The 23,136-nt window shown below is 65.8% G+C and overlaps 2 protein-coding genes across 2 annotated transcripts; both read right to left on the bottom strand.

Annotated features, from left to right (window-relative positions):
• Window positions 1-536: 536 nt before the first annotated feature.
• On the bottom strand, window positions 537-10,560 carry EFNA3 (ephrin A3). Its single transcript, XM_050984335.1, has 5 exons — window positions 10,381-10,560; window positions 3,114-3,403; window positions 1,674-1,739; window positions 1,439-1,516; window positions 537-1,302 (listed from the first exon to the last, which is right to left on the bottom strand). Exons 1-5 carry the CDS (start codon window positions 10,491-10,493, stop codon window positions 1,181-1,183), a joined length of 669 nt encoding a protein of 222 aa, XP_050840292.1. The 5' UTR covers window positions 10,494-10,560; the 3' UTR covers window positions 537-1,180.
• Window positions 10,561-20,038: 9,478 nt separating this feature from the next.
• Window positions 20,039-22,294, bottom strand: EFNA4 (ephrin A4). Its single transcript, XM_050984337.1, is given in 5 exon segments — window positions 20,039-20,729; window positions 20,798-20,857; window positions 20,984-21,052; window positions 21,792-22,167; window positions 22,170-22,294. Coding segments are annotated over 5 exon segments (633 nt in total). The 5' UTR covers window positions 22,209-22,294; the 3' UTR covers window positions 20,039-20,640.
• Window positions 22,295-23,136: the final 842 nt, after the last annotated feature.

The raw sequence follows: 23,136 nt of genomic DNA, 5'->3' as shown, positions 1-23,136 counted from the left end.
CCCCACATCCCCTCGGCTGGAGGTGCTGGGAGGAGCTGAGGGCGTCCCCCAGCCCGCAGGAGCCGCCAGCGTGTGCCAGATCCCCTCGGAAGAGGCAGGAGCCGGCATGCCCGGCACAGCCAGACGCGCCGCAGGGGCAATGCCGCAGTTCCCATGGCGCTGCCAGCACCCCGTGTCTGCTCGCTCCGTGCAGCTGGTGAGGATGGCAAGGAAGGTTCTCCTGCTCCCAAACGCCACCCCAGCACCCCCAGGGCTGCGTGCCACGGCCCCCCCGCGCTGCCCTTACCTTCAAGCGCTCCTGCTGTCCACGCCACATTCCTATGGGAAGCACCGCGTCCCTGCCGGCGCTGCCGGGGTTGATGGGGAGCAGAGCCAGCGGTGGGAAGTGCCCTGCATCCCTCTGCCAGCGGTACCGAGCCTCTTGTGCCTGGCAAGGAGGGTGGCACGGTGGAGGTCTGCCCTCTCCTGAACGCCTGTCCGAGCTGGAGCCCCCCTGGGACCCCTCCGAGGGCTGGAAGTGCTGCACGCCACCGTGATCCCTTTTTTTATCCTTTTATTTTTTTTTTTTTTATAGACTAAGAGCAGAATATGAAAATCACCAGCCAAAGCACTTGAAAAAAAGATCGAGAATGGTTTTTTTTTTTTGTTTTGTTTTGTTTTGTTTTTCCCCAAAAAGTGTCTGTGCGTTTGCATAGGTCGGGTCTTCACGGAAGACGAGGAAAATCCAACACGTTTGACTATGTACAAGCCAGCCCGGGGCCGGCGCGGCTGCCTATGGTACAGTATAGATATAATATCTCTGTAGTCGCTCTCTGTACAGTATGTATAGATCTATATGGGTATGTACAGACTGCCCGGCCCCGGGGGTCCCTGCTCTCATCGGGCTCGGCGCTGCCCCCCAGCCACGGGGCAGCCACGGGGCACCGGGGGGGAGCTGCGGGCAGGACCCCGCGCTGCCCGGGAGGCGAGGCGCTCCCAGCCGCATCCCTGCGGAGGTGCCAGTCCGGCCGGATGGGTGCGTGCCGTGATCCCTGCCCCGCGGGGCAGCTCCGCAGGCGGCTCTCCGGGCAGGGGGTGGTGGTCTCGCCGTGCTTCCCCGCTGGCTCTCACGAGGGGCAGCAGGTCGAGGGGGCCGCGCTCGGCAAAGCGGCGCTGGCCGGGCCCCCGCGGGCACCGGGAGCTACGAGGCCAAGAGCGTCATGAGGAAGAGCGCGGCGGCCACGGCCAGGGGCAAGTGTTCCCGCTTGGGGCTGGTGCCGCTGATGCTCTTCTCCAGCTTCGGCATCTCCGGGTTGAAGTTTTCTGTGGGGAGGAGCGAGAGGATGAGGAGGGCAGCAGGGCGGCTCTGAACCCCCACCCCGTGGCTGGGGCTGCCCCAGGGGCGGCGGCGGGGAGCAGGGACACGGCGCTGCGGGGCCGGGGGCTGTGCCTGACTCACCCAGGTCCTCGATCTTCACCTCGGGCCGCAGGGTGAACTGGGGCAGGGTGGGCGCCAGCTTCTCCCCGGAGTGCGACGCTGTGGAGGGAGAGAGGGGACGGGGGGGGGTCACGCTCCCTGGCCTGCACCACAGCCCCCACATGCACCCACCCCTCAGGAGGGACAGGGGACCCACGGGCCAGCCTCGCCGCCCCCGCTCGCCCCCAGCCCCTGGGACGGGCACGGGGGTACTTACTGGAGGCGCAGCAGACAAACACCTTCATCTTCAGGCAGGCCCGGCGGTGGTTGTGTGTCGGCGTGGCTGCAAGGCAAGAAAGAGCGTGCTGAGAGGGGCTCCGTGGCAGAGATCTCAACCCCGGGCACCCTGAGGCTTGGTGGGTGTGGACAGAGAGGGGTCTGGTACTGCCCAGCGGTGTGCTCCAGGCTGGGGGAATGCAGCAGCACCCCAAATCCTGCACCAAAGCCCTGCAGCATCACCCCAGGCCTGAACCATCAGCTCCAGCATCCCAACCCAGCACCAGTATCAGGCATCAGCTCTGCAATCCTGCAGCAGCAGCCCCTGAATCCTGATCCTGCAGCATCCTGCATCCTACATCATCATCCCTCAGCACCCCACTGTGCACTGGCACCCCTATCCACATCCCCAACCTTCTTCCCATCTTTTCCCACATCCCTGTTTCTTCCCTGCATCATGTAACTCCCCCCATCCCTTTGCTCCTTCAACCCCTCCCAGAGCTCCAGGTTCCAACTCTCAGTGGGGAAAAGCTGCCCTGTTTAGGTGAATCAGCCAAGGGGGACGCAGAGGGACCCAGCTGGGGTGGGACCTGAGGGGACCCAGCTGGGGTGGGACCTGAGGGGACCCAGCTGGGGTGGGAGGACCTCAGGAGACCCAACTGGGGTGGGACCCAAGGAGGGTTTGGGGGCTGTGTGGGGGTTCCACCCCAGCGCCCCACATACACATGTAGTACTACTCACACGTGTAGTAGCACTCACACGCGTAGTAGCACTCTCATATGTAATAGCACTCTCATATGTAGTAGTACTCACACATGTAGTAGTACTCACACCTGTAGTAGCACTCACACGCGTAGTAGCACTCTCAAATATGTAGTAGCACTTGCACATGCAGTAGCACTCACACACATGTAGTAGCACTCACATCTGCAGTAGCACTCACACCTGTAGTAGCACTAACACCTGCAGTAGCACTCACACCTGTAGTAGCACTCACACACCTGCAGTAGCACTCACACCTGTAGTAGCACTCGCACACACCTGCAGTAGCACTCACACCTGTAGTAGCACTCACACGCGCAGTAGCACTCACACCTGTAGTAGCACTCGCACACGCGCAGTAGCACTCACACACATGCAGTAGCACTCGCACACATGCAGTAGCACTCGCACACATGTAGTAGCACTCACACCTGTAGTAGCACTCACACGCGCAGTAGCACTCGCACATGCAGTAGCACTCACACACATGTAGTAGCACTCACACGCGCAGTAGCACTCACACACAGTAGCACTCACACCTGTAGTAGCACTCACACCTGTAGTAGCACTCACACATGCAGTAGCACTCACACACAGTAGCACTCACACGTGCAGTAGCACTCACACGCGCAGTAGCACTCACACCTGTAGTAGCACTCACACCTGTAGTAGCACTCACATATGTAGTAGTATTCCTGGCCCGCACGGAACTCGTAGCCCAGCGAGAAGGCGCTGTAGCGCTGGAACTTCTCCGAGAACTTGATGGGGCTGTGGGGCGCGTGGGGCCGGTTGCACTCCCAGCGCTTGAAGCCCTGGCTGGTGTTGCAGGTGCGGTAGCCCTCCGCGTTCACCATGTAGAGCACGTACTGCTCCAGCCGGTGCTCGGGCACCGAGGCGTTGTAGTGAGGGCAGTAGATGTCCAGGTAGTCGTTGACGTTCACCTGCACTGTGTAGCCCTCCCGCCGCAGGCTGCAAGGGAAAGAAGCGATGGGAGGTCAGGGTTAGGGAGGTCCTGCACATCCTCAAGGAGGGTTCTCCAAGGGGAGCCAGAGGCTGGATGAGGTTGCAGCAAAGGGTGGAACTCTGGGAGCAGTGGTGGCTCCTCTTCCAGCCCTCGACACAGTGGGACCCTGCACAGCCTGAGCCCCACAATGGAGCAGAATCCCCATCCTGGAGGGCACGGGTGGACCTGGGGAGGGGACAGGCGCTGCTGGGGACAGGTGTCAAGCCACATGTACAGGTGGGATGGGCATGAGCATGGGCATACGAGACAGCCTCAAAGAGGAGACGATGCACAGACAGACCTAGAAGGGCATCAGGGCCCCACAGGCACCAGGGTCTCCACGGGACAGCCCGTGGGCATGCGGGGGACCCCGGCATTCCCTGGAATTCCCCGGCATTCCCCATTTCCAGCAGCCTGGAGCCGACCCATCGCTGCCGCCCACCACGGCCCTGGCACGCGCCGCAGCTCGGAGCCAGGATTTCTCACCCTGCTCTGGCTAATCCCGTTAGTTCGTTAATGCCGTAAAGGGTGGCCCTGGGGGAGCCTCATTTACATTGATTAGGAGCAGCAATCCCCTCAGATCCACTCAGGAGAGGCTCCGCTGGCTCCTAATCCGCGCCCGACGGAAATCCCGGCCGCGGTAATCCTCGCCGCCGCGCTGACCCGCTGCTCCTGCCAATTAATTACCACCCGGCGCTGGCTCGGCACCGAGCCGCCGCCGCGGCACCGGACCCTGACCGGACCGCGCTGGCCCGCATCCCGCAGGACACGGACAGCAGCATCCCGGCAAGCGTTGCCGTGGAGCTCCCCTGCGGAGCTCCAGCTCCCGGCGCATTGCTCCGGATCGCGGCCCTTTCCCCACCTCTGAGGGCAAACCCCGCACCGTGCGCCCCCAAAGCATCACTCGGGGCTCCCTTGGCCGTGGGTGGGGGGTACGCCGCCCCTCCCGGAGCCGAGCGGCTCCCTGGGTCTCCCCGGCAGGGCTGGGCAGGCAGCGGGCAGGGCTGCGCGTGCAGACGCCCCACCCTGCACCATCGCCCCCGGCGCTGTTTGAGGAGCCCCGGCGCTCCGCCAGCGCCCGCGGCACCGGAGCCGAGCTCGGAGACAGAATCCTAACGGGACTGGGTGTCGGGCGGCAAAGCGGGGGGACAAGAAGCGCCGCCTCTGTCACCGGGCGACAACAGGGGTGGGTGATGGCAGAACTCATCACTCGTGGGACAGGGAGCGCAGCCCCACGCGGCCCCTCCCTCGCTGCGCAGCCGCTATTCCGCAGCCCATCCCGGCACCCGCCGGCAACTGCTCCGCCGGGAAGGTGCTGAGGCAGCCACCCTTGCTGAGCGGGCGCCGGGACCTTTCATCTTCCCTCTTTGATGTGGTGGGAAGGGGGGCGGGGGGAGAAAAAGGCTTGTTATTAAAGAAATGGCCCCAAGGAGAAAATTGCAATTAACTCCACGCGGGACGCAGAGCTGGGACGCCGGCGTACCCCAACACCAGCTGCCCCACACCGGGGCGGGCACCGGCAGCTGGGGCTCCCCACAGCCGGGCTGTGGCTGTGCCATGGGACAGAGGGACTAGGAGAAGTGTCACAAGTGACACTCTGTCAGGGGGTGCTGGGGAGAGGTAACCCCCCCATTCCCCTGGGGCACCCAGTGCTGTGGCACAGCCCCCTGGGACCCCAGGCTGGGGCTCGTTAAGCAACAGCTCATTAAGAAGTGTGGTTGCTGATAAACAGCCTCACTAACGAGGCACCTAAGTCTCCCCTGGGCTGGGGGACACCAGCACCCGTGGCAGGGTGCAGGAACCCCAGGTGGTGTGGCAAGGGGCCCGTGGTAGTGACTCCCACGGGCATTGCCAGGAGCCCACAGGCATCACTATAAGCTGGGAGGGGCTGGGGAATGGTCCCATATGGGGAGAGCCACAGGGTCATCACAGCCTGAGGCACATCCAGGTGACCCCAGTAGCAGCTTTGGTCACAACACCGTGTCCCTGCCATGCTTGGCTCCTGCACAGTCACTGCAGAGCAGTAACTCTAGATACCCCCGAATCCAGCAGCCCCCTCAGTGCAACGGCCCAAGTGCTCCAAGACCTCCTGACAGCATCATCCAGGGAGCCCATGGGCCTTGGTTTGGGGTGGAAGGGCAGGAACAGACACTCTGAGAGAGGGACCCTGCCTCTTTTCTCAACAGCACCCATCCCAGAGCAGGCACAGGCTGCCTGGTCCCTGCCAGCTCCACAGCTATAGGAAAGAACCTGCAACCTGGGCTGGGATGGACCCTCCACATCCCAGACTCTGGCAGCCATGGCATGGCCGGTGGGGACGGTGGGCTCTGGCAGTGCCCGAAGGGTTAAGTGCGGGAGGAGAGCGGGCAGCATCACTTCTGCACGACTGCGTTTGTAGAGCAGGGCTTGGTGAGACAGTGGTACCTTCCAGCAGCCTGTCATGCTGGGCAGATGGATGTCCCCTGGCAGCACCGGCCCCGGGCTCGGTGCCCACCGGCCCCGCACCGGAGGGACGCTGGTGGCACCCCGGTGGCACCCTGGCTACCTGGCACGCCTCAGCCACCGGTGAGCCGGGCGGCCGTTCCGCTCCCATCTGCTGCCATAAATCCGGGCTGCGTGCCGCACGCTGGCTCCCACACTGCCGGGGAGCGCCTGGTGCACTGCAGCACGCCCTGGCAGCAGTGGCACGGCGGGGCCGGACCCCCGTGGGGACCCCCCACCCTACAGAGACTCATTCCCATTGTGCTGGAGAGGCCTGGAGGGCAGCAGGGCCAGAGCTGGGCTCAGCACCCCGCATTGGTGGTGCCAGCAGTGGGGAGCAGGGCAGTGTGGTGTGTCCTCGATGTGGTGCCCCCCAGCACTGGACAGCCCCCAGCACAGCCAGGCTCTTTGTTCGGCTCCAGTAGCTTCGTCCTTTTGGCGCATCCGGGGCCCATCCATCACCCAGGGAACAAAAAAGTGCCATTGATTTACGAGTCCCCTTCCCGTCACCCCGCACCACAGCGAGAGGCAAAGGCGCATCGACCACAGTGGCCGGTCCGCCCCACCGGACGGAGGGACAGACCGACCGCCCGTCCTCCCGCACCCACCGCGGGGGAGCCGGGGGGCTCAGCGCAGCCCTCCCCACGCAGCCAGCGCTGCACAGTCACGGCGCCCAGACGGCCACGCACACGCGCGCTGGCTCGGCAGACAGCGCCTGCGACGCAGCCCACGCACGCGGGTGGCACCGAGCCACAGCACAGCCCCCCCGGCCTCGCCTGGCGCAGCCGCAAGGCGCGGGCGCTAACGGCACCGCCGGCACACGGTGTCCCCGGGGCCACCTCCCTGCGTGGGGAATCGGGGCTCCGAGGGGTGGAGGCCAGGGCTGATCCGCACGTGGAGGGAGCGGGCAGCACCGGCGGGACAGGGAGAGCCCTCCCCGGGCTCGCCGGGACTCCAGCAGCACCCTACAGGTGCCCCCCGTCACTATTGACGGCCATACAATCCCTGTAATCCCGGCTAAAGCCGGCACCTTCCCGTGTTGCTAACAAGATCAATGAGGTTTCTAATTGGGTTTTAATTAAACCATCAATCTGCAACCGGTGACTCAATTACCAGCCCGGGCAGGAGCAGGTGGCCCCGGCCCTGTTGCACCCCGACACCGCGGCCGCTTCTCCCACGGGAACGCCGTCGGTGCTGCCGGGGCTCGGTGCCGCCCAGCGCCGTGACTCACGGGGCACGGCACGCTCTGCCCGTGGGCACCCGCTCCTGCCAGAGCTCCCGCGGATGCCTGTGTGCTTGGGTTTTCTGGGTGCCCGGCCTGGAGGGCACAGGCATGGGGTGGGGGCTGGCCGAGCCCACCAGCCAGCCTCGGGATGCCAAAGGGGGTGGTGGCAGTGTCCCTACATTCAGCTCCACAGGTGGGCACGGAACTGCCCCTGCTTGGGCACGGGTGCCCAGCACCTCCTGCTGGATGCCCCCAGTTCCGCGGATCCCTCTTGCTGTGGGTGAATCCTCCTCAGCCCTGCAGGTGCTGTGGATGGGGTGGGGGGATCTGGCCAGGCACTGCCCTGGTGTTGGGGTTTGGCTGCTGCAGAGGAGCCTGGGCCCCTCCAGACCTGCTCTGCAGGGATGTGGCTCCTCTCCTGCGTGAGCTACTCCCCAGCTCTGCACTGAGGCTTTCCAGAGCTCACTCTAGCCCTCTCCAGGGCCCACTCCAACCCTCTCCAGAGCCCACTCCAGCCCTCGCTGCCTGCAACACAGCCTGGGGCAGATAAAAGCCACCTTGAAGAGGTGAGTGTGGTGGCAGAGCCAGTGCTGGGGGGAGCTGCTTGAGCTGTGTGCCTGCACAAGGTGCCACAACCTCCCTGCACACAGGTGGGCTCTGACCCCCCACACCATAGCCAGGCACCCTGTGTACCCCTGTGTCACCACACCCCCCGCTCTGCCCCCTCCATGGCATCCAGTGCCCTCAGTATGAGCATCCTCAGGTCCCCAATCAGAGTCAGTGGCACAGTGTGGTACACCCCAACCTGCCCTGGGGTGCTTCTTAGAGTGCAGCAGTGTCAGGAGCACTGGCCATGTCTGTGTCCACAAACAGGGACAAATTGCTGTCCCCATCTTGGCATCTGGGACACGCAGCAGGGACAGAGCCTCCAGCATGCCTGGGCCCAGCTTGTCTGGGGACACTCCAGGAACCACTGACCCTACTCAGTGGGTCACCCCAGGGTCACAGACCCCACAAAAGCTGGTGCTGGGTGGACACGGCCGTCCTGCACCTTTGTCCCTTGCCACCAGGCCTGTTCCTGGCAGGACTGGGGAGTGGAAGGCAGGGATGAGTCAAGGGTCATCCCACACCCCCAGGGCTTGCTGGCTGCCACCAGGGGAGGTGATGGGACAGACAGATGGAATGCACAGCTGGACTAACAACCAGGCCAAGCAGGAGCAGGATTTGAGGATCCCACCTCCACACCTCCCCTGGCCTTTGCCAACACACCCCAAACCCACGGCATAAGGGGTGCTCTGCCTGCTTGGGGACCCTTCCTGGCCTCCTGGCACCCCCAACCATTCCTTGCATGGCCAAAGAGGCTGAGCTGCCGCCAACCCCCTGCTTCCCAAGGCCCCATCGGGCTGTTCCCTGGGCTGCCCCTTGTCCCATCATCCTGCTGAGGGCATCAACAGGGGTACCCAGGGTAGCATGGCAGGAGCCACAATAAATTTGTGGCCAAGGAGTGGCCACAGCCAGCAACCCCCTCCTCCCCAGAGAGCCCCGCAGGGCCGCGCTGGGTTTGTTTATGGCTCCACTTGCAGCAGGGTTGCTGGGATTTGCAGGCTGCGGCCCAGGGAGCCTAATTCCCCCCATAATTTATCTAATCCAGACACTTTGCCGTGTGGCTATAATTGCGTCCGAGCTGCCGCACTGCCTAACAATAAATATCAGCTCCGGAGTCCCTGGGACACGGCTCTGCCGCAGCCGCCCCCACCGCGCCGCCCATGCCCTGAGCCGGACGCCGGCGGCCGCGCCAGACACGCCTGCGCAGGGGGTGCGGGCATCTGGCTGCGACACCCCCGGCTTGGCATGGCCCGGGCACTGCCACCCTCCTCCGCCCTGTCCCCCGAGAAGGGCCAGGGCAGCAGCAGGTCACAGTGGTGATGGCAGGGGGGAGTCACGGAGAGACAAGGGTGAGGGTGGCACAGCCGCCAGCGTTGTGGCGATGTCACGGTGTGGGGATGAGGCTGGGGGTGCAGGGGGTCCGGGCAGAGCAGGGGGGTGCGGGGGGATGCTGAGTGTGGAGGCACCTCGGCATTGTGCTGCGCCTCGGCACGTCGCACACACGCACGATTTATGGGGCCCGAGCTTCCGCCTGGCGACACAATCTCAATGGCACGGGAGGGGGCTGCCGGGGCTGCTCCCACCCTGCACAAAGGGGTTTGGGGTGGGGGGAGAGCCCAGGAGAGCCCCTGCACCGACGGGCGCCAGAGGATGCTCTGGCTGGATGCATGTCCCCGCCACACCCCTGGGCACTCGCACCAGAGAGGGACGGAGAGGTGGGCGATGGCAGCAGGCGCAGATCCCCGTGGAGGGGTCCACGGACGCACCACAGGCGCGCAGCCCCCATTTCCCGGGTGGGTCCAGACCAGACCGTCCCCATCCACATCGGCTCCCAGCTGTGGGTGCGCCGGCGAGGGCAGAGGCAGCCCCGGCGCAGGGTGTGAGGGAGGGGCTGAGCGGCCAAGGCCACCGACCCCCGACTGCTCCGCTCGGTGGCCGCTCCCACCCTCCGCTCTCACCCTCCGCTGTCCCCGCAGCCCCGGAGCCACCGCTGCCGCCCTGGGGGTGCCACTGCTGCCGGGCAAAGACGGTGGGGGGCGGCAGGCACCTGTCGGGCCCCCCCTCCTCCGCCGCGCCGCCGGTGCCGCTCCCGCACCCAGACATGAGGGGGGCGCCACTGGCGGGGGGAGCGAGACCCCTGCCCGCCCCGGCGCACCGGGAGATGGAAGCCTGGGGGAGCCAGGTTCTACCTGCTGCCCCCGGTGGGTCAGCGCTGGGGGGGGGGGCTCTTCCTCCGGTGCCCACGACCCCGTCGCGCCCGCACCGGGCGCCGCCGAGCCCCGCCCGGCAGCGCGGCCACGGGGACACGAACCGGCCGGGCGGCTGCCCCCTCCCGCCGCAGCCATCCCCGACTTCACGGGCAGGGCGAGGGGCACCGGGGGCACCGGCAGCCGGGGAGCGGCGGCCCCGCCCGCACGAGGGCGCCGCGAGGGGACCGGCACCGGGGGTCCCGCAGTCCCGGTGTCGCCCGCCGCCCCCAGGGCATCCTTCAGCGCGATCCCCGCCGTGTCGCCGCCGCGTCCTTCCCGGTGGCGCCCCCCACCCCGCGCGGCCCCTGGAACACCCCCCCCCCCCCTCCTCCCCCCCCCCCCGCCTCCCGGTGCGGGTCCCGGCGCCCCCGCCCGCACTCACTGCGGGTTGGAGCTGTTCCAGTGCACGGCGTGCCGGTTGCCCAGGGCCCCCGGTGGCCCCCGGCCCGGTAGCAGCAGCAGCAGCGGGAGCAGGGGCAGGAGCCCAGCCGCCATCCTGCCGCCGCCCGAGCCCGCCGCGATCCCGGGGAATGGAGGGAGAACCGAGCCCGAGCCGCCCGCGCCCCGCGGCCCCGGCGCCCAGCTCCGCCCCGCGCGCGCCCGCCGCCGCCGCGCCCCCGCGCGCGCTCCCGCCGCCACCCCGGGCCCGCCCCGGCACCGGCTCGGCACCGGCACCGGGCTCGGGGCTGCGGATCCTCGCGGATGGAGACAGCGGGGCCGGGTCCCAGGAGAACCAGGGGCCACCGGAGTCTCGCCAGGACCCCCATGAGTGGGGGGGTTACCTGTGTAGGGTCCTGCTGCCGTCGAGGTCCCACTGGGACTCCCGTGGGTGCACCCACGCCTGTCCCTGCGAGATCAGGTGCCCCTGGGATCTCCCTGGGACACCCACAGCTGGGGGCATCAGGGCCAGGAGCCACCGCGATTGGGGTCGCTGTGGCTGGGAGCTCTGGGCCTTGCGGCCGCAGCCCCTGTGGGTCTGTGGGAGCCGTGGGTGGGGGCTCAGGGCCCCAGAGGGTCCTTCCGGTGCTCCTGCCGGTGCCGTGGGGGTCACATGGGGGTTTGGCCACCCTGGAGGCACAGGAGTGGGTGGGAGGGAGTGTGCCCGTGTAGCAGGACAGCCTGGCTACCAAGGAACACAGACACAGTGCCAGGCTCTGCCGCCTGCCCTGACCTCCCTCAGGAACCAGCACTTGGCCAAGTGCCCACCCACATGGACAGGCCCTTGATCTTCCCACACCCCAAGAGTACGTGGGGTGGAGGGTCCTGGGGGGAGCCCCGGGGGCTGTGGGGGCTCCCCTGGGTGTGGGGATTGAGCTGAGTGCCAATTCCTGCTGCCCGTCCTCAGCGAGATCCCTTAGCAACTGCTGTGCAGCGCCGCCCGGCAGAGCCCAGTGCCTGGTGATCGGCACCCTGGCACACGTGTGCACGCACGGGCATGCTCACACCAGCGTGGGCACGCACAGCCCAGCGGGCACGCACAGCTCAGTGGGTACATGTAGCTCAGCGGGCGCACTCAGCTCGCTGGGCACTCGCAGCTCAGAGGGCATGTGCAGCTCACTGGGCATACACAGCTCACTGGGCACACTCAGCTCAGGGGGCACACTCAGCTCACTGGGCACCTGCAGCTCACTGGGCACACTCAGCTCAGAGGGCACACTCAGCTCAGAGGGCACACACAGCTCACCAGGCATGCACAGCTCATCAGGCACTTGAAACTCAGCAGGTACATGCAGCTCAGTGGGCATGCACACCTCAGCGGGCACACTCAGCTCAGTGGGCACACGCAGCTCAGAGGGCACACTCAGCTCAGTGGGCACACTCAGCTCAGCGGGTACACACAGCTCACTGGGCACACGCAGGGGCCACCAGCACCAGCCCAGCAGCCTCTGCCCCGGCAGCACTGGTGTCGTGCATCACCTGGAGCTTTGGCAGCCTTGAGGAGCTTGTGAATGAAACCAGGAGATTCCCAAAGCTGTGGCTGGGCTTGCTGAGCCGGCCCGAGCTGCTCCTGCCGGGAGCTATCTCGCTGGCGTGGTGAGCGTGGCCAGGGTGCTGCGGTGCCAAATGTCATGTTCCCATGTCCCCTTTAGGCCTGGTGACTCTCAGGCCTGGCCAGGTGCCCTGGTGCTGAGTCTTGGGGGGTCTCCTGGCTCCCCAGAGTTTTGGGAGGAGATCTGTGTGGAAGGAGAGCCAATGCATTTCTTCTCCGGTTCCCTTTGGCCATGTGGATGCTGCCCCAGGCCATGGAGGGGGACAAGGAGGATGATGATGGGCAGGGCCCCTGGTCCCACTCAGCACTGTGGGAGACCCAGTGCTGTGATGCCCACGGCAGGGCTGTGCCCCACTCCCATTCCCCATCCATACTGGTGGCACTGGGAGCCCAAACCCCTGCCAGAGTCCTGCCAGGAAGGGGGAGGGGGGCAGCGGAAGGGCCCGGAGGACCAAAAAAGCCTCCATTAATTATTCATCCGAAGAAGTGAAGTGAAGAAAACACAACACGTGGAAAAGGGCTCTGACTGCCTGGGGGTGGGAGTGGGGGAGAGCTGGGGGCGGGGGGGGGGAAACACAGGGGCCGGGCCACTCCGGTACCGGGGTGAGGTGGCAGCGGCAGCGGTGGCATCCCAGGGTGCTGCACACCTCTGGGAGGACCCAGAGCACCGCGCTGCCACCATGGAAACGCCTTGGCTCGGCAAACCCATGGCAACACCCACCTCCACATGGAAACCCCCCCGCTCATGGCAACGCACGCTCCGCCGTCAGCACCCGCACCACGGGGGTCCCCCCGCCACGCACAGCCGTGTGCGGGGCCACGGAGGGACACGGAGGGACACACCCAGGGCTCCGGTGGGGGCGAAGGCACCCGGGGGGCAGAACACAGCCCCGGAGCATCGCGCTGTGTGCAGGTGTCAGCACTCACCAGGAATTACTCCTGGGATTACACACAGAGGGGGTTTGGCCGGGTTTTGGCACGACAGGAGGCGGTGTCTGGGGTTTGATGGTTGGGGACACACCCTGGTGGCTTCGCTCTCGGGGGGATGTGAGGCCTTGAGCTGTCCAGAGCTAGGGCATAGAGCAGCCCTGGTTCCTTGCTCTGTCTTCACACTGTGCCCGTCACAAGGACCGGCAGCTTTTGGCGTCAAAGCGATGGGGACAGCCTCCCACCTGCCATCCATGAGCCCCGAGGGGCTGGAGCGAGTCCCCGGCAGGGCAGGGGACCCGCTTGGCCCGCCTGGGTTAGTGTTTAACCGCGGCTTCCTGTGACAGAATGTCGCAACCGCAGAGCAGAGCCGGCATTCAATAAATCATCGCGCCGGGCTGGGAGCTGGGCTGGGGGAGTGTGGGGGGGCGGGGGGGGGCAGCGCCCAGCCGAGCGAGAGGGGGAGCCGATAAATAATTCATTAAATAAATAAACATGGTGAGAGTGCAGGGAGGAGGCAGGAGTGTAACCAAGAAAGGGCTCGGTGAACGCGGGCATGAAATATTCACCAGCCACACCTACCAGGGCCCAACGCGCTGAGCTCAGGGCTCCCGGCCCGCCCGCGGGAGCCAGGTGCCGGCACGTGTCCAGCCAGACACGGCGAGAACAAGCCAAAGGCATGCAGGGAGCATGGCCTGGGTCGGGGAGCAGGTAGCTGGCAGTGCTGGTGTGGCCATGTGGAGATGAACTGTTCTGGCTCCTGCCAGCTCCTCCTGGCAGCGTTTGGGGCAGCTCCTCACAGCCCATGCTGGTGTTTGGGCACGGGTCTGCCCCGCCAGGCTGGCACGCCTCGGGCACACTCAGCGCACACCGTGTGTCCAGCAGCCCTGCTCCTCCCTGCCCCTTCCCTTTTATATCCCATGTCAGTCGTTAAATTTGAATGAAGCCTCATGGATGGTTGCGCCAGCGCCTTGACGAGCGCTGGGCGGGCATCGCCTCGGGGAGGGCACAGGGGCTGAGCCTTCCCATTTCCCAGGGAGAGGGGGAAGACCCAGCTCTGGAGGAATCCTGGGGGACATCCTGGGGCTGGGGCTGGGCGTGCTGGCAGCGTGGATGCTGGAGAGGTGAAGATGGATGGCCAACTCCCTGGTGAGCTACAGGTCTGGGAAGAGCAGCCTCTAACCAGAGGGACCAGAGCGAGCCCTACTGCTCTGAGGGACATGGGAGAGATTGCTTAATTAGCGGCCTGAGTTAATTTATGTGGAGCTGGATTCTGTGGCCTGGCAGAGGAGGGTTAGTTGCCACCATGGCACCGGCCACCAGTGAGGGAGCAGCGGTGCCAGGCGGTGGTGCCAGGGCTGTCAGAGGAAATCAGCTTCCTGGTGGAGCCGCTGGATGAAGCCGTGCGTGGTTCCAGCCCCGCTGCTCCCACTGCCCGGCGGGAGGAAGCTGCAGGGTTCCTGCCCTGGGCGCCAGACGCCTGTTTGCCGGAACCCTGGCTCCAGCAGCTGTGCCAAATCTCACCCGCCCTGGGTGTGTGGGCACCCAGAGGTGGCGGGTGAGAGGTGAGAGCCACCACGGCTCCCACGGCTGGCAGCCACGGTCCCAGGGTGACCCCAGGTAGGAAGGGGTCACCACTTGGTGCAGCACAGCCATGCACACTGCCAGTTTAGCCCACCCTGGGTGCTGGGCTGGTGTGCCAGGCAGTGCCGCGGTCCCGTCTGTCCCCTGTGCCACATCCTTGTCCCAGCAGCCCACGCCGGCAGCGGAGGTTACCTGGCAGGAAGCGCCTGAGTCAGCAGCCGGCACCGGGTGACTCAGCCGGCTCCTCTCCTCTCCTCCCGCATGGCAAACCTCCCTCCTGGCCTCAAGATCACTCCAATATCATCCGCCGGGGGCAGCCCCGGCCTCACTCCTGTCCCCTGCTGCTGCGACATGACCACGGCGTGGATGTGCTGGAGGGTGTGAGGGCTGTGCGTGGTGGGAGGCTTGGGTAGGGCAGGGCTGGCACATGGCCCCACTGCAGCCACAGCTCTCTGGGGAAGGGACAAAGACACAGAGGTGGGTTTGTGGCTGCTAGCCGCAGCACCTGGCTCCCCACTGGCTCTGAAACATGCTCTGCTCATCCCAGCCATGCCACCCTGGTGTCCCCTGTGAGGTGTCTGGTGGTGTGTAAGTGACGTTAATCTGATGAAGGAGTGACAAGCAGCATCGATATCCTGCTCCCACTGTACACAGATCACACCACGATCAGCATCTGGGAGCACTGGCAGAGGTGGCAGTGAACTGGGAGGTGCCAGGGACAGACCCACAATGTGCTGCGCTCTAGGTTGTCCCCATCCTTCTACCCTGGCCCTGCTGGTGATGGTGCCAGGGGTCCTGCAGTCCCTCAGGCCCAAATGAGGGCTGGGGATGGGCACAGGAAGCACAGGAGTCACCCTAGGAACCCCAAGCTGGCACTGAGCTTGGCACTATGGGGCTGCTCTGGTTCTGCCACTGGCAGTGCCCACCTGCCCCTCGGGAACTGCCTATTCCCATCCCATTCCAGGCCGGGTGACTGTCCCCAGGGAGAAGGGCAGGGTGACACCGTGCCCCTGCCGTGCTGTGGCCGTGGTGCTGGGCAGAAGCACAGGGAAACAAAGGAACCAATAAGCTGGGGGGTGGGGGGGGCAGAGGGGGACTGGGGCTAAATGTGCAGGCGCAGGAGATTTCAGGGCCTGAAATATTCATCAGGGCTGAGGCGGCGCCTGCCGTCACAGCGGCCGCGAGCGATGGCACGGGGGGGCTTCAATTATGCATCGCTGGAAACGGCTCACCAGAGGGGCTGGGGGCACAGAGAAAATGGGGGTTCCCTCCACTGGCTGCAGCTGCCCCAGACCTGTGCTGCTGGCCAGGTGATGGGAGCTGGCTGCTGGACAGGGGATAGAGCAGGAGGTGCTGCTGGCATTGCCAGGAGAGCACCAGGAGGTGCTGGCAGGTGTGGGGTGCCCTGTGCTGCTGGCAGCCACCACCCAAGGGGCTGGCAGAGGACCCTGGGTGGGTGCAATGTCCTTGCAGCCTGGCAGTGTCCAGCTGCTCCATCTGGGCTAGGTGGGGTCTGGGTGTGAGCGTGGCCCCATGCCCCCCATGCTGGTGTCGCTGTTGCAGCCACTTTGTGCTCCTGTGCTCAATAATTCAGTGCATCTGTGCTGAATTTGCCTCTGGCCACAGGCTGGCCACACCGGCCAGACCTCCTGCTACCTGCTGGGACTGGCCTGTCCTGTCCCTGTCCCCGGGCTGGGACCGCAGGCACCCGAGGAGCTGCCCTGGTGCTGGTCAGGCAGCTCCAGGCTCTGCCGTGGCTAACGAGCTCTTTGCCAGGGAAGCTTGTTAGCAGCTTGATGATCAAAGGAGCTCAGGGCAGATCAGTGGATGCGGGGAGCAGGGCCCAAGACACTCCAGGGCTCCACCTCCACCATCCCCACAGCATCCTTCCGCTGGAGAGGCTGGAAGGCAGTGCAGGTGATGTGAGCCCGGTGACACCTTGGCACAGAGCACCTCAGCATCCACTCAGGCACCCTTGGGAAGTGCTGCCCTGGGTGGGCACCTGCCCCAGCCTCTGCCCCCATTGTCTGGCTGCCCTGGAGACAGGGACACTGTGCTGGGGTGGTGCCCCGTGTCATTGAAGTCCTAATCATTCTCCCCAGGGATGCAGAGATTGTCCCAGCGTGAGGACCATGCGGGCCCTCAGTCTGCAGCAGGTCCAAGCAGAGCTGGCAGCAAGGGCAGCTCCTGCCCATCCCTGCTCTGACATTGTCCAGCAGGATTACATCACACTGGGAGCGCACTCCAGCACATGCAAGGACACAGGCATGACAGGACAGACGGACACAGGCATGAACAAACAGCCACCCTGGCCCAGAACAGTGATTGCACAGGCAACATCTGTGCCTACACCCCTGCACACCCAACAGTGCCAGGCTGTCTCACACACACCGACTGCCACCCTGGCCCCTGGAGCGGGCACACCTGGCAGCTGGGACTGGCCAGCTGCTCTCCCAGCCCCCCGGGGATGCAGGTGGGATGCGCCAGCTCCCTCCTGCTCCGGTGCCCGCGCCCTCATTGCTATGGCAGGAGCGGGCTCGGCGCGTGCAGCTCCGGTTAATTAAGCGGCGCGGGCCGGCTCCCTCCAAGCCCCCGCTGAGTGTTTTGCTCAATGATAACCTTGACGAGGCGCATCATCAGGAGGCTGCTCGGGGAACGGCCGCTCCGGCTCCCGCACCCCCTGCTCAGCCCTGCTGCGGTGCTCTGGAGCTGCCCGGCCACGGGGGCATCACAAAGAGGTGGCATCACGAAGAGGTGGCATCCCTCGGAGTGCCCGGGTAATGAGGGAGCTGGTCCGAGGTGGGTGATGGGCTCTCAGGGTCCTGTGGCCAGTGCCCGGTGTCCAGTCCATCGTGCCCAATGTCTGGCATTCCCAGTGCCCTGCTCCTCAGGGCTCAGCGTGCGTGTCCCCTCAGCACACGTGTCCCCTCGGCATGTCGAGCCAGTGGCCCCGTTTCCATGGTGACACGGAGCCATTTCCCATCTCCGGGATGCTCTCGACAGCTCTCAGGGTGGGCGCTGCCGCCGTTGCCTTTCGCCCATGGGGAACAGGCAGGGATGGGCCCCACTGCCCTGCGGGGCTGTGCTCCCCCCTGTCAGCCCTCGGGGAGGGGCACCGTGCCCCGTGTCCCCCGTGTGTCCTGGGGCTACCCCAGGATGGCTGCAGAACCTGCCCTTATCCTCGTGCTGGGGTGATGAGGGGTCTTTGGGGCACGCTGAAGCCCCTGCCACGGCAGGGTTGGGTGGGGCAGCATGGCTGGGTGAGGGATTTGGTGCCAGGAGTGGGAACACCACAGAGATAAAGGGATTGTGCCCATCAGGTTCATCCCAGTGCCACAATCCCTGTTGTGACAGTGAGCCAGGCCATGAGGTGGGCACAGCCACACTGTGCTCCCTCCTCAGTGCCTGCTGTGGCTCCCAGCCCCTGGCACGACACGGCTCTTTATCCTGCTCTCCATCTCCCTGCTGCCTATTACCATTTCCCATCACTTGCTATTCCAGATGATAAATTTTTCCTTCCTACTTTCTGAAGGTTTAACTCCCACCCACCTAGGGCACCCGACATCCTCACCCCACACTCCTCCCCATGGGCACCCCAGCACCCTGGGGCTGGTGTGGGTGGCACTGGGAGCGCGTAGGGGTGGCCCCGAGGCTGGGGGGTGGCGAGACAGAAGGGATGGGCTAATGGAGCCCATTCCTTGAATAGATTCAATTTCTGCCGCGGCGGCTGCGGGGTGCGGAGCCATCAATTGGATTCAGGGGACGGGGAATCTGATTTGGAGCGGCCGCGCCATCAATTAGCCGTTATTGATGGCATTGCTCATTGGAAGTCGATGGGATTTGAAGCTGGTGGCAGCTCCTGCATACCAAACAACACCGGCTCAAGGACAGGGCCCAGACCTAGCATCCACTCTGGGGGTCCCACAGGGACTCCTTGGCCTTGTCTGGGAGTCCCTGAGGGTCTGAGGAAGGGGCGGTGCAATGGGTAACCCCCCCTGGAATCCCTGCATGGGTTTGTGCAAGACACAGCCTGCCAACATCCCTGCACAGGGGGCCTGCAGGGCACAGCTGTCCTCCAGCATCTTTGTGTGGGGGTTCTTTGGGGGATGCCCCCATTCAACATCCCTGTATGGGGATCCCACAGGGCCTGGTTGTCTTTTTGAATTCCTGCATGGGGGTCCTGCAGGGTACAGCCCCTGATCATCCCTGCATGGGGGTCCCACAGGGCATGGTTGTCCCCTGGAATCACAGCATGGGGGTCCCACAGGGCATGGTTGTCCCCTGGAATCACTGCATGGGGGTCCCACAGGGCCCGGTTGTCCCCTGGAATCCCTGCATGGGGGTCCCACAGGGCCCGGTTGTCCCCTGGATCCCTGCATGGGGGTCCCACAGGGCCCGTTGTCCCCTGGAATCCCTGCATGGGGGTCCCACAGGGCCCAGTTGTCCCCTGGAATCCCTGCATGGGGGTCCCACAAGTCATCATCACCCCAACATCCCCACCCACCATTCCTACAGGCCCCATTGCCCCCCAGCATCCCCCCAGGTGGGTGCTTTGGGGGATGCCCCACCCAGAATCCTACACGGGGGTCCCTTGGGTACGATGCCCCCCACATGCTCTCACCCCTCCTGGGGGGGAGGGTCTCACAGCAGATGCCCCCCCCCCCGCACTAGGCAGCCCCTGTGTCCCCCAGGGGGATGGGGCACCCCTCCCTGCAGGGCGGGGTGCAGGATGGGGTGCAGTGGGGGAAGGGCAGGCAGCCGAGCGGGGGGAGGGGAGCGGCACGGTCGATGCTTTCGCTCAGCCTCTTGCCAAGCAGCTTCTTTCTCCCAGAAGCCATAAAACCTGTCTGACGTGCCCGGCACCACTGCGGCAGGCGGCCGGCAACGCCTGCACGGCGAGGGGCTGGGGGGCCCTGCTGCAGGCGGCCCCGGGGGGGTTTGGGCCCCTCTCGAGCCCCTCAGGAGGGCGAGTGGGGGGCTGCACTCATGGGATGGGGAACTGAGAGAGTCGGGGAACTCTCGTGCTGGTCGGCAAGGCTGGGGCATGTGGCAGAGCCATGGCTCTGGCAGGGACCTGGCTGTGCCATGGGATCAGCCCCCACTGATCCCCCTTCCACTCGGGAAGGGGGAAACCCTGCAGCACCCCACACCCCCCATTTTTGGCATCTTACGGAGAGATGGACAGAGAGCAGCTGCTCTGTGGACACCCCAACCACGCCCAAAGGTGGCAAAAGGGACCAGGGTGCCTGGCTGGGGGCTTTGGGTGAGTGACCCCCAAGCCCACTGCCCCCTCACCCCCTGTCCCACTGCTCATCTCCCCACCACCAGGTTCTTAATTACCAGCAGCTCGTCTGTAATTAAAGCTCTCCAGTGACAGGAGCTGACGACTCAATATGAAACTGCTGCAATTAAGCCCTTGGCCATGAGGGCTGTGCAGGGAAGAGGGGCAGGGACACCCTGGAGGAGCCACCCTGGCACCCGTGCAGGGACGGGGGGCACGGGCAGGGGGACGGCGGGGGCTGCACAGCCGGGGCGCAGCGATCTTGCAAATATTGTATTGCTCAGTCACTACCAAGGGTTAAAACCAAACTGAGGGCATGGAGGAAGGCGTCTTCCCAGAAGACAGATCAGCGTGTCCTCGCCGAAGGAGGACACAGCAGCGGCGGATGCCGCCATCGGAGCTGCCCCGCTCCGGGGTCGGGGGTCCCTGGGCCCCAGGGGAGGGGGTCCGTGGGGAAAGGCACGAGATGAGGTGATGGCCGTGGGGCAGAGCAGGCGTTCGCTGAGGGGACCCCAGAGCCGGGCCGGTGGCCGGTGGGGCAGTGCCGGGGTGTGGCAATCCCAGCGCGAGGACTCGCGGCAATCCCGACGTGCGGCGATGCGATGGCCCTGGCAGGGAGAGAGCCCCGTCCAGGGATGCTTCAGGGCAGCACGCAGGTGCTCACCCAGTGCCCCGGAGCTCCCCGCTGCCCCTCACCTTCCAGCCCGGAGCTCCCGGCCCCAGCTCGGCTTTGCGGAGGTCCAGCAGGCGGGTCATGGCCTGGGGCTGCCCCACGGGCTCGGGGGTTTGGCTGGGAGGAAGACTCTGGAAGCGGCGTTGGGGCAGAGGAGCCCATCCCCCCGCCAGGGACAGCGCCGGGGTCAGATCCAGAGCAGGGCCAGGAGCACGAGCGTCAGGCATGGGGTGCAGGGCTGTGATGGGACCGCGGTGCCCCGGGCAGGAGACACATCTGCCAGGGCAGAAGCAGTGGTCAGGGAGAGCCGGTTCCCGACCTCCCAGCCCCGCCCCTATACTCACCTTCGGGGCCCCCGCGCCCTCGGGGCTGCGAATTCGGCACCTCTGTCACCGGCTCTGGCGCTGAAAAAAAACCCCCCGTAGTCAGGGAGCGGCTCCCGTGGGTTACGTGGAGGCTCCGGTATCCCGCAGTAGGGACTGGTGGAGCCCCCGAGTTTTGGGGGGCAGCCCCCACCCAGCTGGACTCACTGGTGCCTCGGCAGCAGACGGTGACGCGAAGCTTCAGGCATCGCCCGGCGCTCTCGGGGCTGGGCACGGCTGGGCAGGGGGGGTCAGCGGGGACCGGCTCCGGTGCGGCCCCCCCGGGACCCCCCGACGGCGGCTCCGCGCGGGCCGGGGGCGCCCCCTCCCGGCGGAACGCGGGGACCGCGCCCCCACCCCGGAGCGAGCCCCCCTCGCACCCCGAACCGGGGGTCCCTCGTGCTCCCCGCTAGAGTACCCAGAGTCCACCCTACACCCCGAACTGGGGGCACCCCGAACCGGAGACACTCCGAACCAGGGACACCCCGAACCGGGGGCACCCCGACCCCTCATGTCCCAACCCCGAACCACCCAGAGCCCACCCTGCACCCCACCTCCCCACACGTCCCCCACCCCAGGATATCCAGACGCCACCCATGCACTCTGATCCCCTTGTGCTCCCCTCCATGGGCATCCAGAACCCCTTTGCACCCCACACCTCCATGAATCCCCCACCCCAGGGCATCCAGACACCCCCTGCATCCCATCCCCTCGTGCCCCCAGCCTTGGGACACCCGCAGCCTCCTGCACCTCAGCCCTGGCATCACCCAGAGCCCCCGTGTTCCCCTCAACCTCAGCAAAATCCCGGCTGTACCCTGACCCGCCACACGCCCTAAACTCGGCTCCAGGGGGATCCTGGTGACACCCAACACTGCGGAGCTGCACTCAAGACCTCCCGACACGTTCTGACCCCGGGGACCGCACCCAGCGCCCAGTGACCCCAGCACGGCCCCCGCGGCCCCCCGCGGGGACTCACAGATGTAGTAGTAGGTCTCCCCCGGCTGGAACTCGAAGCCGAGTGAGAAGGGGGTAAAACGCTGGATCTTCTCGGAGAATCGGACGGGCCCGAAGGGCGCCCGGGGCCGGTTGCACTCCCAGCGCTTGAAGGCGCCGGGGGTCTCGTAGCAGCCGCGATAGCCCTCCCGATCCACCATGAAGAGCGTGAAGGTCTCAGCCCGGCCGGCGGGCACCGCCCCCTCGTAGTGCGGGCAGTAGATGTCCAGGTAGTCATTGATGGCCACCTGGATGGAGTAGTCGTCCCGCAGGAACCTGCCGGGCAGGACAAGCCGGGGGTCCCTTGGGAGGGGTGCCTTGCTGCCCCAGCGGAGCAGGGAGCTGGGCTTCTCCCAAAAAACCCCCGACCGGACACCGCCCGCGCCACGCAGCCAGGCATCAGCTCGGATTAGCCGCAGGCCGCTGGAGCTGAATGGGCTCGGCCACCGCGGCCAGGGGGGTTTGTGCAGCCACGCTGCCCGGGCACAAAGCCCCTCGCCCCAGGCACCCGCCTGGCCGCTGATCGGACATGACACGCTGGTGGGGGACCGTGCGGCGGGACGCTCAGGCCCCGGCACGGGGCTGGCAGGGGGTGGCGGCCGGGGCAGGGGGCACGGGGCGGGCAGGGCACTGGGGATGATGCTGTGAGCTCATGGTTGTGCCGACAGCAAGCGCGGCCAGGCCGGGGTGGAGCAGCTGTGCAGGCACACACACGTGTGCACACACATGAACGTGCACATGCGTGTGCACACACTTGGTCCTGAGTGTCTGGGACTGGCGATGGAAAAGAGGGGCTGGCAGGGAGACCTCGGCCCCCACGCTGGCCCCAGTGCAGCCAGCGTTCACAGTCAGTTCTGGCAGAGTCCGGAATATTCATCACCAGGATGGCAGCGCTGGCAAGGGGGGACTGAACCCCTGACACCCCACTCAGGCTGGGGGCTCCCCGAGGGCAGGATGGAGCACAGACTCCTGCTGACTCAGAGCATCCCACGGGTGACGCTGGCTGGGACGGGCCCGGGCAGGGCCAAGGGCTGGGGGGACGGGGCCCTGCCTGACCCAGCAGATGGGCACACAGAGCCCCCCTTCCCGGGGCATCCATGGGTGGTGGGGCCTCCCCTCTCCCATCTGCAGGATGGGAGCAAGGCAGCGTCTGTAACCACAGCCCTGCCCATCATGTGCCAGTCTGCCCCAGGGCAGCAGGCCCAGAGCCCAGGACCTCCATGGGGGAGGCCCCAGGATCCTGACCCTGCCTCCTGCTCCCTGAGAAGCCCCGAGTTGGGAAATACCTAAAATGGAGGAGGTTGGGAAGAGTGATGGAGCCAGACCCT

Source organism: Serinus canaria, chromosome 25, assembly GCF_022539315.1.
Source record: "Serinus canaria isolate serCan28SL12 chromosome 25, serCan2020, whole genome shotgun sequence".
NCBI lineage: Eukaryota > Metazoa > Chordata > Aves > Passeriformes > Fringillidae > Serinus > Serinus canaria.
The sequence above is the reverse complement of the archived record's forward strand: the minus strand, read 5'-3'. Positions and strand labels throughout refer to the sequence as shown.

Coding starts and splice junctions, on each gene's coding strand:
- EFNA3 (XM_050984335.1), bottom strand. CDS start 10,493: ATGGCGGCTGGGCTCCTGCCCCTGCTCCCGCTGCTGCTGCTGCTACCG. Junction 3,404..10,380: donor TGGAACAGCTCCAACCCGCA/GTGAGTGCGGGC, acceptor TTTCCCTTGCAG/CCTGCGGCGGGAGGGCTACA. Junction 1,740..3,113: donor CCAGGAATACTACTACATAT/GTGAGTGCTACT, acceptor CTTGCCTTGCAG/CCACGCCGACACACAACCAC.